The sequence below is a fragment of the Ursus americanus genome, chromosome 30, assembly GCF_024610735.1.
Source record: "Ursus americanus isolate L20-20 chromosome 30, mUrsAme1.1.p, whole genome shotgun sequence".
Taxonomy (NCBI): Eukaryota; Metazoa; Chordata; class Mammalia; order Carnivora; family Ursidae; genus Ursus; species Ursus americanus.
The window spans coordinates 10122200-10136465 of record NC_142156.1 but is presented as its reverse complement, the minus strand read 5'-3'; the positions used below and the strand labels follow the sequence as shown (position 1 = coordinate 10136465).

The 14266-nt window shown below is 45.3% G+C and overlaps 1 protein-coding gene across 2 annotated transcripts in view; it reads left to right on the top strand.

Moving 5' to 3' along the window:
• The first annotated feature begins 13075 nt into the window (after positions 1–13075).
• BICDL1 (BICD family like cargo adaptor 1) overlaps positions 13076–14266 on the top strand; it is a 99701-nt gene continuing 98510 nt past the window's right edge. The window contains exon 1 of one of the 2 annotated variants that reach the window (XM_045791582.2): positions 13076–13546. In XM_045791582.2, coding sequence (XP_045647538.2) covers positions 13118–13546 — 429 coding nt within the window. In that variant the 5' untranslated portion in view covers positions 13076–13117. The remainder of the gene's footprint in view (positions 13547–14266) is intronic. The other variant, XM_045791583.2, reaches the window with a different exon arrangement.

The following is a 14266-nucleotide window of genomic DNA, read 5'->3' as shown; positions in this document are numbered from 1 at the left end:
TTATGCTGAGTGAAAGAAGCCAGGCACAAAAGGACAAATACTGCATGATTCCCTTTATGTGAAGCTCCTGGAGTAAGTCGGATTTGTACAGATGGAAAATACAATGGTGGTGGCCAGGGGCAGGGGGGAGAAGGGAACGGGAAGTTCGTGTTTCATGGGAATAGAGTTTTAGTTTTGCAAGACAAAAAGAGCTCTACAGGTGGATGGTGGTGACGGTTGCTTAACACCATGAAGGTACTTAATGCCACCGACTGAACACCTTAAAATGGTTAAAATGGTAAATTTCATGTTACATGTATTTTTACCACAACTGAAACAAAAACAAAAACATAACAGGGACACCTAAGTCGGTTGAGCGTCCAACTCTTGATTTCGGCTCAGGTCATGATCTCAGGGTTGTGAGAGCGAGACCTGCATCACATGGGGCTCTGCGCTCGCAGGGGAGTCTGCTTGAGAGTCTCTCCTTCTGCCCCTCCCCACCCTCAAACAAATAAATAAATCTTTAAAAAGAACACTCACGGGGCGCCTGGGTGGCACAGCGGTTAAGCGTCTGCCTTCGGCTCAGGGCATGATCCCGGCATTATGGGATCGAGCCCCACATCAGGCTCCTCCGCTGTGAGACTGCTTCTTCCTCTCCCACTCCCCCTGCTTGTGTTCTCTCTCGCTGGCTGTCTCTATCTCTGTTGAATAAATAAATAAAATCTTAAAAAAAAATAAAAAGAACACACACACACACACACACACACACACACACACACACACACACAAAACCCAACCAAACAAAAACCTCTTCCATGCTGACTCATGGCTTGTGTTTTTAAATCTGAGCTCTGTTCCCGCAAAACCAATATATAAACTCAGAACAGACTGCAACACAGAACAGAACATTTCAGGTAAAACCATACCATATTGTCCCTACTTGCCAATTAAAAGGATAGGCTTTCAATCAAGAAAATGAATACATTATTCATGGTTGATAAACAAAGCAATTTGATAGTGGGTTGACATCTACTTTCGCCATCTTAACATACTTGTTTTTTTTTAGATCTGCAAGGAACAACCTACCAGCTGAGTGCTGTTGAACAAAATCATTATAGGATTAGCAGTTTTCTGACCCACTTACTAAAAAAAGCTGAATCACTCAGTTGAGACCCCAGGGAAATGCAGATTTATACCTTTGACGTATTGCTTACTTTTTTTCCCTTCAAGTAAATTAAATTCTGTAACCAGTTTTCAAGTCCTTGTCATCTTTTCTTTTAATTTAATATCATATATCTTCTTGAATATAAGCCTTTGCGGGCTCTTGATTTTTTTTTTTTTATTCTTTTTATTTTTTCAGTCTCTTGGGTTTTTTTTAAATGCAAATGTATAATAGAACATGCATATAGCTTTCTTCTATGCAATTATTTTCTAAACCCTCCTAATCTTTTCCTTTATTAGACTGGGGGTGGGTGGGTGGAGTGGGAAGAGAAGCCCCATGCACTTTGCTGCCGGTGGGACTCTGAGAAGATGGGGAAGGTGGTCACTCCGCCCATGGTCACACAAGCCCCGTTAAGGACAGAAGCTTGCATTCCCAAGGCAAGAAGCCATGGTTACCTCTATTTACCACAACTAGGTCTCTACCAGTGGTTTTCCAAACACAAAGAAGAACCTTTCTCCTCCTGTCAAATATTCTAGTCCTTCTCCATCCAGTATAACTTCCTTTAAGAATCTTCCTTCCAGATGAAAAAAACCTTCATTTGCAAGCCCACTGAAACAATTCCTGACCCAATATCTCATCAACAGCTCACTCTTATAATTGCTATATTTATATTGATTACGTACTTGTCTTATTTCCCTGCCTGGGCCAGATGTCCTTGGTCATAGCCAAATCAAACGACCTAATTCTGTAATTATCTGTCTTTTTCTGGCATTAGCACCAGGGTTCTGTTGCCCAGGTTAGTAACATCAGAGGGAACCCTGCATCCTCCTTCTTCTTTACTCCCACTCCCAAACATCCAATCAGTCTCTAAATCCCAGCAATTCTTTCTTTACAACCTCTCTGACATCTTTCATTTCCACCCTATCTTCCAACTAGACTGTTCCAGGAGAAGCCCAGCCTCCACCTTGAGCTCATCCTTAACACCAGCGCCACATTAACCTTCCTGAACTACAGCTTTATTCAGATCACTTCCCAGTTTGAAAATCTCTAGCGGTGGGGCGCCTGGGTAGCGCAGTCGTTAAAGCGTCTGCCTTCGGCTCAGGGCGTGATCCTGGCGTTCCGGGACCGAGTCCCGCATCGGGCTCCTCTGCTGGGAGCCTGCTTCTTCCTCTCCCACTCCCCCTGCTGTGTTCCCTCTCTCGCTGGCTGTCTCTCTGTCACATAAATAAATAAAATCTTAAAAAAAAAAATCTCTAGCGGTCAACGCTAGATAGTTGAAAGGACCACAGGTTTTATAAGCAACTCCCCAACGCTGCCCTTGACCGGTTGCAAGATTTGGGGTAAGACCCTCACCCTCTCAAAACCTCAGCTTCCTTGTCTATAGTATATGGGTAAAAATACCCATCTGTAAGGGTTGTTGTAAGGTTCAAGCAAGATGATGTAAGCCAATTCTTTGGCTGCCCAGAGTAGGCACTCGATAAATGGCAACTTTCCTTCTTCCTCAAGCCAGTGCCAACCTACCCTTTTTAAAACTTATTCTTGTCCTCCTTTGCTGTTCTGGCCTCCGTATCTTTGGAGAAGCTATTCCCTCTACTTGCCTTGCCTTCCATATTTGTCCGTGGAATCTTCTATGCTCTTTAAGGTTCAATCTCATGAACTGTTCCTTGATCAGTTTTGTCAAATATTGTCAATGGCATGCCAAGGGGAAGTGAGAGCTTGCTGCCATTAACACTGTTGGAATTGCCAGCTCATAGAAATAACAAAAGGCACACAAACTTTTAGTTTTATGCCAGTGTTATCTAGCAGTCTCTTCCTTCTCTGAATTCCAAAAAATATATAGTATAACTTATAAGGTGTTTCATGTACTGTTTACTATAACTCAACACTACTTACAGTTGACCCTTGAACAATGCAGGGGTTAGGACTGCTAACCCCCAGTGCAGTAAAAAATCTGTGTATAGTTTTTGATTCTCCCAAAACTTAAACTACTAATAGCCAACCACTGAGCAGAAACCTTACGGATAACATAAACAGTTGATTAACGCGTATTTTGTATGTTATATGTACTATAAACTGTATTCTTTTTTAAGATTTTATTTATTTATTTTGAGAGAGCATGAACGTGCAAGCAGGGGGAGGGGCACAGAGAGAGGGAGAGAGAGAGAATCCCAAGTAGACTCCATGCTGAGCACAGAGCCGAGTGCAGGGCTCGATCCCATGACCCTGAGATCATGACCTGAGCTGAAACCAAGAGTCGGAAGCTTAACTGATTGAGCTACCTGGGTGCCCCTAGACTGTATTCTTACAATAAAGTAAGCCAGAGAAGAAAAGTGTTATTAAAGAAATCATAAGGGAAAGAAAATACATTTATAGTACTGTACTGTAGTTATCCAAAAAAATCCACATGTAAGTAGACCCACGCAATTCAAACTCATGTTGTTGACGCATCAACTGTATAATTATAGTTATTTCTTTTTTCTTTTTTTTTAAGATTTATTTATTTGAGAGAGAGAGAGAGCAGGGGGAGGTGCAAAGGGAGAGGGAGAGAGAGAATCTCAAGCAGACTCCCTGCTGAACATAGAGCCTGATGCAGGATTCGATCCCAGGATCCTGAGATCATGACCTGAGCCGAAATCAAGAGTCAGACACTTAACCGACTGAGCCACACAGGTGTCCCTTTAGTTATTTCTGCTCATGGTTTCTATCCTTTATTAAATTGTAAACTTTTTGAGTCAAGTATCACAGCATATGTGCCTCTGTTTCCCCTGTATAATAACCAAACACCGCAGAACAATAAATGTTCTAAGTAAATGAAGAGCTTAATACAGACTATACAGACCGTGTTAATATGTAGTAAATCTGGCATTCTGAGATCAAGAATCTTATTTAACATCTTACTGAGTGAGCTCTGACTATGTACAGGTAAAGTCTTAGTGCTTTACAAGCATTGTTCATTCATTATAAAAATTTATCCAGTACCTATTATATGCTAGGCACTGTGCTATGTCTTAAGAACACATAAGTGAACAAAATTATTTATTTACACAATGCCTGGCAGTCACAGAGGTTAACTAATTTGCCCATGGTTATTCAGCTATTACCTGGGGGAGCCTCAATTTGAAACTGGGTCCTCCCCTAGAAGTCATGTTCTTAACCACTATATACATATATTTCCTCTGGTGTAAGCTACAGACAAACCACAGTGGTTGGATCCCAGCCTGACCACACTCTCTTACACTAGCAATGATGGAATCCTCCTTGAGGATAGGGATCATGTTTTCATAAATCCTAAGGTCTCATATTTTAATTCCAAATCCATAACAACTTCTGATGTTATTCAGTTAATACTTACTGGCCAACTGCCTGGATAACTATACAATCCATTGAATTTTCTTATAATTTGGGAGTTTTATTATTATTTTTTAAAGGTTTATTTTATTTGAGAGAGAGCACGAGTGGGAGAGGTAGAGGGAGAGGGAGAGAGAATCTCAAGCAAACTCCGTGTCGATCGCAGAGCCCAATGCAGGGCTCAATTTCACAATCCCGAGATCATGACCTGACCCAAAACCAAGAGCCGGGCGCTTAACCAACTGCACCACCCAGGCACCCCTATAATTTGTGAATTAAAAAAAAATGAATTCACCCATAAAAATATTTAATCACCAATAAAAGCTTATTTCTTCCAGTTGCTGTCGATTATAAATTAAGTTATATTAGCTGGTGTGTTATTCCAGCTATCTTTCAAGAACACTTGCTATGCCTACAAATCTCACAGCTACATGTACACTCCAGACACAAGCACAGCTACATTCTGTAGGACAGGCAGTGAAACCTTGGCTCTTCAGAAAACGACAATTTCTCTGATAACAGGAAGACATCAAGAGGCCCACAAAGGCTTTTTACTAAAAGCAAGAAGGACAGTAGTAGCGATGATAACACAAACTATGAAAAATAGGTGAAAGTCATTTAACCTACCCATCAGCAGAAGTTTTCAGTTGGCCTGGTAACTGGATGATATACTGTTTCTGTAGTCAGTTTCCTCTAAATGGACAAAGAAAAATAAAGGGGGAAAATGGGGGAAATTCACTTAAGAAATTGTTAGTATGTGCAGTATCAATAGGTATAAATAACTCGCCTGCCAAACGGATTAAACCAGAACGTGATGCAGAAGGAACAAGACATAACAAATGTTTGGCAAATTCTTGAAATGAAATAAAAGTAGGAAAGGTCTAAAAATAGCTTCAGATGAAATATATATATATATATACATAAACATATATATATATACACATATATATACAATATGTTTATGTATATATATATATGCAGCAAAAACACATCAGCAATATGTTTAGGGCCAAGATCACTGAAAAGAAGCAGGAAAACGTGAACACCAAGAAAATTAAATCACAAATCTTTCTAGGTGTGGGCTTTGGAAGAACCAAAAATAGCTAACTCTCGCACATAAAACAATCATTTTCTGATGAGTTTGGGCAATGAAGACAGCCACATCATTAGAAGAGGGAGGGGAGAACAGGGAGCAAGTCAGCCCAACACAGAAGAGGTTTCGTTGTTGTTCTTTATGTATTTGTTTATCTAAGTGATATGGCTCTATGATGGGCTGGTTTCCTGGTGGGAATTCCTGAAACCAGCCCCAAAGACCCTTGGGCTCACATCATAGCCTCTCTTGTGTATAGTCCATTATATCTTTCTCAGGCAACAATATGGTCAAATTTAGAAGCTTGTTGTTTTATTTTATTTATTTTTTTAAGCAAGCTCCACGCCCAGTGTGGAGCCCAATGCAGGGCTCGAACTCATGACCCCGAGATCAAGACCTGAGTGAGATCAAGAGTCGGCTGCTTAACCAACTAAGCCACCCAGGCACCCCGCCCCCCTCGAGCTTGTTTTAGGACAGTTGCTCGACCTCTGCACTATTGACATTTAGGGACAGATAACCCTCGTTGTGGGGCTATTATAGAGTGTTTAGCAGCATATCTGGACTCTACCACTGGATGCCAAGGAGTGACCCCCGTTCCCAGCTGTGACAACCAAAAATACCTCCAAATAGCATCTAATGTCCCCAGGGGGCAAAATCTCCCCCAGTTGAGAACCACTGGTTTAGAGGATGAAGAGATGGTCATCCAGCCCAACCTCGCACCACATAGATGAGGAAACCGAAGCCCAAGTATGTTGAATGCCTTGCTCAAATGTACTTAGCTAGTCAGTGGCAGATCTCAGCCGGGAACCCCAGATTATCATTTTCAATAATTCCGCTATACCCCAAATTTAATCATTTGCATGCCACTATGATTTTGCCATTCTCATTGCCACCTAAATTATAATTTTTTAAAATTTGAGTTGGCTCATTTTTTTAACTTAATGAATTTATTTTATTTCTTAAAAAGATTTTGGGTGCCTGGGTGGCTCAGTCAGTTAAGCGTCTGCCTTTGGCTCAGGTCATGATCTCAGGGTCCTGAGATTGAGTCCCGCATCTGGCTCCCTGCTCAGCAGGGAGTCTGATTGTCCCTCTCCCTCTGCCCTCCCCCCACCATTCGTGCGCTCTCTCTCTCTCTCTCTCTCTCTCTCGCAAATAAATAAAAGAGAGAGAGCACAGAGGGAGAGTGAGAACTTACTAGGTAAGAACGATTATCTTCATTTTGTAAGTGAGGATACTGAGGCACAGAGGTTCCAGATCAATCACCCAACTCATGAGTGGCGGAACTGGGATTCCAGCCCAGGAAGTCTGGTGCAGAAGTCCATGATCTTAATCAGTAAGGGGAAAGACTGGAGATGCCTGATGAGAAGTGAGAGAGATGGGTCTGGGGCTGAAAACAACAGTAGCCAGGAAATAATGGGCAGAGGTAAAAAGGGAGGGGACCTAAGGTGTTAAAACAAATCCTTGGGAGAGGGGAATTCTCACCTGAAAAAGTGGCCAAGAATAGTGGTGGGAGGGGGCAGAACCTGAGGGGAGAGGGCGTCAGAGTCGGGGCACGATGAGACTTCAAATAAGTGGAGTACCAGATACCGAGAGAAACCAGCAGGATGGGGAAATGGGGAGGCTGGATATGGAAATTCAGGCAGAATGTTGGTCGGGGAAAAAGGTGAAAGGAAGTGTGGGCTGGGGATCCAGGTCCAGGAGAGGACCCTGGGAGGAGTAAGGGGAAAGATGTGAGAGGGCTGTCAAGGTAAGAACCTATTGGTGAGAGGGGAGGCTGGGGTTTAGGTGGGGCTCGGAAGGGGTCCCAGCGGGGCAAGCTGGGGCACTGTAGTGGGGAGCAGAGAAAACACGCCCGACACCAGGCAAGGCTGACGCTGGTGAATGCCAGCTGTGGAAATTAATGTTTTACCCTTAAAAATCAAGTTGAGAATCACTAGGGGTGTGCACACCACATTTTTGCAAAATGTTGAACCAATTCATCTCCAAAAAATATAAAAAGCTTTTGGGTAACATTTGAGGAATTTTTGAGACTTTTATGTTCCCACGACTAGTTCATAAATAAAATATACAACTTAAAAAGCGCACACGCTCTTATAATCGCTGAATGAAAATACCAAGCACAGAACTGCTTTATCACATGTTTTTGCCAGTTCCTCATGCCTCTTCAACACTTGACTTTTCAAAAACAAATTTTCTGGGACATGTTTTGTCTTTTACACTTTCCAGTTTTTTGCAGATCAAGATGTTAATAAAAATAAACAACTTGGGGGAAATTCGATGAGCGTCGTCATGTTTGCAAATATCAGGATCTCTGAAGAAAGACAATTTCATGGTTTGCCCTTAGTGACGTAGCAGCACTTACGCAGAAATCCATCCACAGTATGTTAAGATGGGTTGTACCCACGTTCAACCAGGATATCGAGGCGCCAAAAGCAACGCAAATGCAAATATATTTAAAGGAATATATAAATGATAAAAATGTAAAGCAAGACACAGTAATTAAGAGCAAGCAGTCTAGGGGCGCCTGGGTGGCACAGTGGTTGAGCGTCTGCCTTCGGCTCAGGGCGTGATCCCAGCGTTATGGGATCGAGTCCCACATCGGGCTCCTCTGCTGGGAGCCTGCTTCTTCCTCTCCCACTCCCCCTGCTTGTGTTCCCTCTCTCGCTGGCTGTCTCTATCTCTGTCGAATAAATAAATAAAATCTTTAAAAAAAAAAGAGCAAGCAGTCTAGGGTCAGAAGGGCCTAAACAACTAGCATCACAGTATCCCATAGTAGTATATATTGGTGTTCGATACTAGCATTATGGAGTTATTAGGAGGATTAAATCAGATGTCATATAAAGGATGTCGGGAATGCAATGCTAAATATGTTCCGGGTATTATCCTATCTAGTATGAAGCAGAATAAACTAAACAATAAGCTTCTTGGAGGCCTGAGGGTTTTCATAACTTTGCTTTGATGAGGTTTGATTCCTGGCACTAATTTCCACGGAGGCAAGTACTTATTCATTCTTCTAGGTCAAGACCGACCTGAGGGTTTTGAATAGCTCTCAACCCACAGTTCTCAAAGTGTATTCTCTAACTCCAGAAAGCCCCGAAGACCCTTTCAGGGAAGCTATGAAATAAATACTCTTTTCATACTAATGGCAATGCCAGTAATTCTAACTTTATTAATAACAATAAAAACTAATTTCTTAATAATACTAGTTGTCTAATCAATAACTGTTGTTTTTCACTGCATTGACATTTGCCCTGATGATGTGAAAACACTGGTGGATAATACTACTGATACCTTAGCATGAATCAAGGCAGTGGTACCAAAGTTAACTGTTACTCCTCCCTAGCATGTGCTCACAGAAAAAAAAAAAAAAGCTAGTTTCACTTAGGAATGTCCCTGATAAAGCAGTACTTTTATTACATCCTGATCCCTTGAATATAACTCTTTTTAGTATATGCACTGCCAAAGCAAGTACCTACATATTTTTTTAATAGTCCATGTGATGAAATGGGAAGGACCCATAAAGCACTCTGCCGTATACCCAAGTACAGCGGTTGCCTTGAGATAAAGCACTTGTACTGGATTTGAGTTAGGAACTGAACTCGCCATGTTTGTCACGAAACACCTTCCTTACTTGAATGAATGACTGACTAACTATGGTATTCAGATTTCGGTATCTGGCGGATATTTTCTCAAAAATTAATGAAGCAAGCCTGTCACTTCAAGGTAAATAATTGACAATATTGTACCAAGGATAAGATTGGAGCTTTTCAGTGGAAATTAGAATTCTGGAAAACTCATATCCACCTCACTGAGCTTGACTGCTTGCCAGTACTTGAAGACTTTTCTGATGAGATCAGTGATGATATTAATAACCACAATTTTTTAAATATACTGACACATTACAATATTTGGAAGATCTGTATAGCTTAGTGAACCGATATTTTCCAAATGACCAATATGTGCTGTTACAGAATCAATCATATGTGGCTAAAAAATACATTCAAAATGAAATATAGATTAGTGCATTTCCTTGATAAGATTTTATATTCCACATGGCAACTAACCTTGAAGAAGCTATTACTTGCTGAGTTTTGATGTAATATCAAAGAGAAATATTCACAGCGATCTGTAAAGGCTATAAAATATTCCTTCTTTTTCCAACTCCGTCTTTGTGAGACCAGATTTCCTTTGTATGTTCCTTTTTTTTTTTTTTTAAGATTTTACTTATTTATTTGAGAGAGGGAGAGAGAGCACGAGCAGGGGGGAGAGGTAGAGGAAGAAGCAAGCTCCCTACTGAGCCTGACATGGGGCTTGATCCCAGTACCCTGGGATCATGACCTGAGCTGAAGGCAGATGCTTAACTGATTAGCCACCCAGGCACCCCCACCTTTGTACATTTCAATCTAAACAAAATATCACTACATCAAAAGAGGAAGCAGATATAAAAATCCAGTTTTCTATTACTAAGCCAAACATTAAAGACTTTTGTAAAAGTGAAAAATACTGGCACTGTTCTCACTCATTTTTTTTATTTGGGAATATATTTTCTTCATAAAAATACACTATATTAACATGTAACAAATTTATTCTAAGTATATTTATTTATTTAAAGTAGGCTCCATGCCCAGCATGGAGCCCAATGTGGGGCTTGAACTCACAATCGAGGCCTGAGCTGAGATCAAGAGCCAGATGCTTAACCTACTATGCCACCCAGGTGCCCCATGAATTAATGTTTTTAAATGTTATCAGTTTTAATTTTTACTATGTAAGTAAATATAAATATCCAAACCTACTCAAAGGTTTTTGAGATCTTCAATAATTTTTAAGAGTGTAAAGAGGCTGTGGGACCAAAAACTGTAACAACCACGATTCTAAATAGTTCTCCAAACTTGAGCTGGTCTCCTTTGTTTACAGAAAGATAAGGCTTAGGACCAATCTACAATAGAAAATTATCACCTCCTAGTCGGTTTAGGGGGAGGAACATTCTTTAGAAGAATCTTTGGGAGCTAGAGTTAATTGTAGTTCGTTCTCACAGTAACAGGTAAGTCTAACAGAGTAGAGCCATTGAGTTCAAGAAAGGCAAGTCAAAGACCTTTCGGGAAAGATAGGCTGCCAGGTCTGCATCAAGGAAAAATAAAGAGCTGACCCCCCCTTTTTTGGGTGCATCTTATAATATGCCTACATGCTATTACTATGTATGTAGATATTAAACTTATATGCTTCATTAAAGGCATTGGAAAGATTTTTCCCCCTCTGAAACTCTTTTTGATTAGGAATCCCATTTGTCTTGATATTTGTCTCTCTATAAAACAGATTAGGGAGAAATTTGTCCTTTTGTGACCAAAAAAGACCAAAGGGAGTTGCAGTTGGATCTCACCGTGGGCCCACAATTTCTGCTCAAGGGGCATAATAAAAAGTGTTAGAGCAACCCACTGCTGCTGGTACAGTACCATGATCAACTTCCTATATTTAGCTCTAAGACCAATGAGGGAATCCCTCAGTTGTTTGTCTCCTTTCCAATCAACAAGCAAACAAAACCAGACCTGAGGTTCAGTCCCATGTCTACACCAGAATATTGATAGGCTCTGAATTTAATAAAGAATAAAAACCAGGAGAAGCCATTTGACCCATTTCAGCCTCTTGGTGTCCTGAAATTTCCACTTCGCTGTGATGAAAAGAATCAAGGTATGATCTAACTCAAAAATGGGTTGTTATTCAAGAGGAAAAGAAAAGAATAGGGACCAATTCTAGCTTCGGACGGGATTGTTTCTGAAAATAGGAGACAGAGCATCACCAGTGAGGTCAAAGCCAGAACTGCCCGGAGTCTCCCAGTAGGCTCTTCAACGCTTTTTTTTTTTTTTTTTATCATTGCAGGAAGCTTCCTGATACCACCTTCTATATCCACCCAGGCCATTTTGGCCACAAATTACCATTTCTCTTCCTCGAGACTTCTCGCGCGCGCGAGGAAAGTAAAGAATGATTTACGGGAACCCTGGAGTCAGCCTGCCTGGGTGTGATCTATTCTAATGCCTTGGGCAGGTAACTCCACCTCCTGATGCCTCAATTTCCTCCCTGTAAAATGGAAAGAGCGACAGCACTTACTTGATAGGTTCTTGTTAGGATTGTCTAAGATAATGCGTACAAAGCACTCAGCACAAGACACGGCACATACCAAGACCTAATACACAGAAGTCACTATCACGACAATTCTTTACTTCATATTCCCATCTGTGAGCAGTTTTTTTCCGTTATTTCTCAACATAACCCTTTCTTTCGGGGCTGTTGATCTCGAAGGCATCTGGTCCCTCATATCCCTGAGTCATCATCATTAAAATGCCGGGTTTCTCAAGTCATCCCTCCCCCTCCTGCTCTCTAGGGCTCCCTCTCCTGTCTGCTTAGCTCTGGTGGGGGCCCAAACGAAAATTCCGTGGCCATGAGTCTCTGTCGGGGCTCGGCCTTGGAAGAACGTCCCCAGGCCTCTTGGAGACCACCTCAGGCGCGAGAAAACTAATCCGCACCGGACTCGGAGAAACGCCCCAACCCACCGAGGTGCGAAAGAGGCCGGGGGCGGGGCCGTTCTCCGAGGTGAGAGCGAGGCCACACCCCGAGGTGAGCGTGCTGGGGGCGGGCCCACACCCGACGTGGGCCCGAGGCCGGGGGGCGTGGCCGCGCCGGGGAGCCGCCCGGACCGTTAGGGATGCGCCAGCCGCCTCCCCAGGCGGCGCGCGCAACCATCACCGGGCTTGAGGCAACGCAGGGGTTAAGGCCGCCGGCGCCACCTGGGCGCCGCTGAGGAGACCCGCGAGCCGGCGAATCCCGCGCGGGCGCGGCGAACAGGTGCCCGCGCGCGTCAGGCGCCGGCAAGGGGCGGGGAGAGGGGGCGCGGCCGGAAGCCCGGGGCGGGGTGCGGCCGGCCCGGTGAGCGGGAGGAGCTGAGGGAGGCAGGAAGGAGCTCGCCCGGCTGCGCGGCGCGCGATGTGGAGCCGCCGCCTCGGCGCCTGCAGCAGCCGCCGCCGCCGCCGCTGCTGCTGCTGGGGCTGCCGCCGAGCCGAGGGACATGGAGCGCGGCTGCAGAGAGCGGCCGCCGGCAGCAGCAGCAGCAGCGAGCGTCGCAGTGACAGCGGAGCGCAGCCCGCCCCGTGAGGCGCTGCCCGGCCGGCGGCGGCAGCGGCAGCAGCAGCAGCAGCAACAGGGCGGCTGAAAACTCGGCGGCGGCGGCGGCGTTCCTCGCAACCTCCTCTCCCGCTTCGCCGCCCCTCGGTCTTCCCTTCCTCAGCCTTTCCTTCTGCTACCCCCTCCTCCTCCCCAGCGCGCGCCGAGCAGCTGAGCCCGGGGGCGGGGGGAGGGGGCGCGTGCCGCCGGCGCGGGGGAGGGGCGGGCCGGCGCGCGCCGCGCCCAGGCTCGCGGAGACCCGGGGGGCGCGTGCCGCGGCGCGGGGCGAGGCGCGGGGCGCAGGGCGGCGCGGCGGGGCCCCTCCCCCCTGCAGCCTGGCGCGCGCCGGCCGGGCCGCACCGCTGCGGGCTCCGCGCGCGCGGGTCATGTCCGCCTTCTGCCTGGGGTTGGCCGGCCGCGCTTCAGCACCCGCGGAGCCGGACAGCGCCTGCTGCATGGAGCTGCCCGCTGCGGCCGCCGAAGCAGTCGGGAGTCCAGCCGCCGCCGCCCTCATCTCCTTCCCCGGGGGCCCCGGGGAGCTGGAACTGGCGTTAGAGGAGGAGCTGGCGCTGCTGGCGGCCGGGGAACGGCCGTCCGATCCTGGGGAGCATTCTCAGGCCGAGGTCGGGCCTCCGGCCGAGGGGTCCGGACTGCAGCCGCCACCCGCCCAGGATCCCGAGCTGCTGTCGGTGATCCGGCAAAAGGAGAAGGATCTGGTGTTGGCGGCCCGGCTGGGCAAGGCGCTGCTCGAGAGGAACCAGGACATGAGCCGGCAGTACGAGCAGATGCACAAGGAGCTGACAGACAAGCTGGAGGTGAGGACGGCCCTCGTGGGATGGGTGGGAAGCAGGGGGAGCCCGCTCGGCCCTGGGCAGCTTCGGGAGCCACTCACCCACCCCACTCCTTCCTTGCTCAAGCTGCCTCAACAGAAAACCACCTGAGGGGAGGGGTAGGCTGGAGGGTTTTTAATTATCAAACCAGGGCAACATTGAATCCACCTGACTTCAGCAAATGGGTCCATGCACAGCCCCAGCCCCGCTGTGGGCCATTCTATATATGTACTGTACACTGCATCTAAAATAGAGCTTACAGTATGACTAATTTATACAGCGCTGAGGTGATGTCTGCACACAGAGAAATGAGAAAGTCGGGAAGCATTCAAAATATGCTCCAGGTTTTCAGAGTAGTTAATCTCTAATCAGGGTGTTAGCCTAAAGCCTTCCAGTTTTGGCGTTAAGGCCTCCAGATGCCCTTGTCTTAACTTCCCGGCAGCTCAGAGTTGTGGGAAACAAGTGCTCCTAAAGGAGCTTTATATAGCCTTCAAATACTCAGGGATTAGGAAATGTGGTTCCATTGCAGAAATCAGGCAAGCCTGGGCTCAGCATGTGACTGTTGGTAGTGGATTTAATTTGGATCTTGGCATTTATGTGTATTTTGTATTTAAACAGTATGCTTCTGTGTTCCGGGCCTCATGCATGCAATTCGAAGGCCAAATGCAACCTACAAGAACCATATTACTTTAACTGTTATAAATA